The 1,296-nt window shown below is 37.0% G+C and overlaps 1 protein-coding gene across 1 annotated transcript in view; it reads left to right on the top strand.

Moving 5' to 3' along the window:
• The window catches only part of LOC107089958 (septin-2-like), a gene marked incomplete at its 3' end in the record, with an annotated part of 17,795 nt that extends 16,501 nt beyond the window's left edge, over positions 1-1,294 (top strand). The window contains exon 10 of the mRNA XM_015383050.1: positions 1,280-1,294. Within this exon, the coding sequence (XP_015238536.1) occupies positions 1,280-1,294 (15 nt within the window). The remainder of the gene's footprint in view (positions 1-1,279) is intronic.
• Positions 1,295-1,296: the final 2 nt, after the last annotated feature.

Genomic DNA, 1,296 nt, shown 5'->3' with positions numbered 1-1,296 from the left:
GAAGGACCAGATACCCTATAGAATCATTCTATCACCCTATTAGAGACCCGAAGGACCAGATACCCTATAGAATCATTCTATCACCCTATTAGAGACCCGAAGGACCAGATACCCTATAGAATCATTCTATCACCCTATTAGAGACCCGAAGGACCAGATACCCTATAGAATCATTCTATCGCCCTATTAGAGACCTGAAGGACCAGATACCCTATAGAATCCTTCTATCACCCTATTAGAGACCTGAAGGACCAGATACCCTATAGAATCATTCTATCACCTCTTTAACATGAAATGTAAAGAAAACCTAATATAAAGAAGTGCTCAATAAATATTTAAGATGCCACATATGGGTTGTTCAAAGCTAGCATGGACGTCTGTCTGTATAGTCAGTAATTTAGCAGCTAAACAACAAACAGTGACTTCAATGAGCTAACGCTAAACCACACAAGAGAAACGCCAATTCCATAGTTTATATCTCACACTAACAGGTTTTTTTTTCGTCTCATCTCAGCTAAGTAGTGAACTCCTGCAGCTCTGCTCCTCCCAACGTGTCCTAATCTTTCATACTTCCCCACTCCAGCTAATCCACCTAGCTGATAGGCGGCGGGGTACACAGGGTTCCCAGTCTTAAAAGGCATTGAATTCTTCAAAATAAAACTAAGGCCTTAATTGGTATTAAAATGTCTTGAATCAGTTTTTGTAGGTCTTATTTTTTAAGACATCATAAATAGAATTATGTTTATTACGATTCATTTTTGTAATCTAAAAAAGTTAAAATTGACAATTTTTTTTTTTTTTATTTATATAAAAAGAAAAACGGCTCGCCATTATTGGTTCCGTCCCGATAGCGGAAGCAATAAAAGCATTGTTGCGGCCAGGACATTTGGGAGATGCACCATTAACTTTTTGTCTGGAAAATATGAGCAAGTACGGAAGAGGATTAGGGCCAGTGGAAGAAAAAAAAAAAAAAAAGTTAACTGATTTTTAAATTTTATTTCAGTTTATTATGGGAGAAAAGTCAGAATTCTGACTTTTCTCTCAGAATTCTGACTTTTCTCTCAGAATTCTGAATTTTTTCTGACTTTAATCTCAGAATTCTGACTGAATTCTGACAATAAAAAAAAGTCAGAATTCTGAGGAAAAAAGTCAGAATTTTTTTTTTGACTGGGATCTTTCTCCATTATCTATACCAGTAACAGGAAATCAGTGGGATTTCCACCCGGGTTACTGTTACTCCTTCCTGTATAAACCCTCTTCCTGTTTGCTCTGTCTGCAGCTGAGGAGGATGCAGGA

This window comes from Cyprinodon variegatus, unplaced genomic scaffold (assembly GCF_000732505.1).
Source record: "Cyprinodon variegatus isolate N-32 unplaced genomic scaffold, C_variegatus-1.0 Scaffold274, whole genome shotgun sequence".
Taxonomy (NCBI): domain Eukaryota; kingdom Metazoa; phylum Chordata; class Actinopteri; order Cyprinodontiformes; family Cyprinodontidae; genus Cyprinodon; species Cyprinodon variegatus.
The sequence above is the reverse complement of the archived record's forward strand: the minus strand, read 5'-3'. Positions and strand labels throughout refer to the sequence as shown.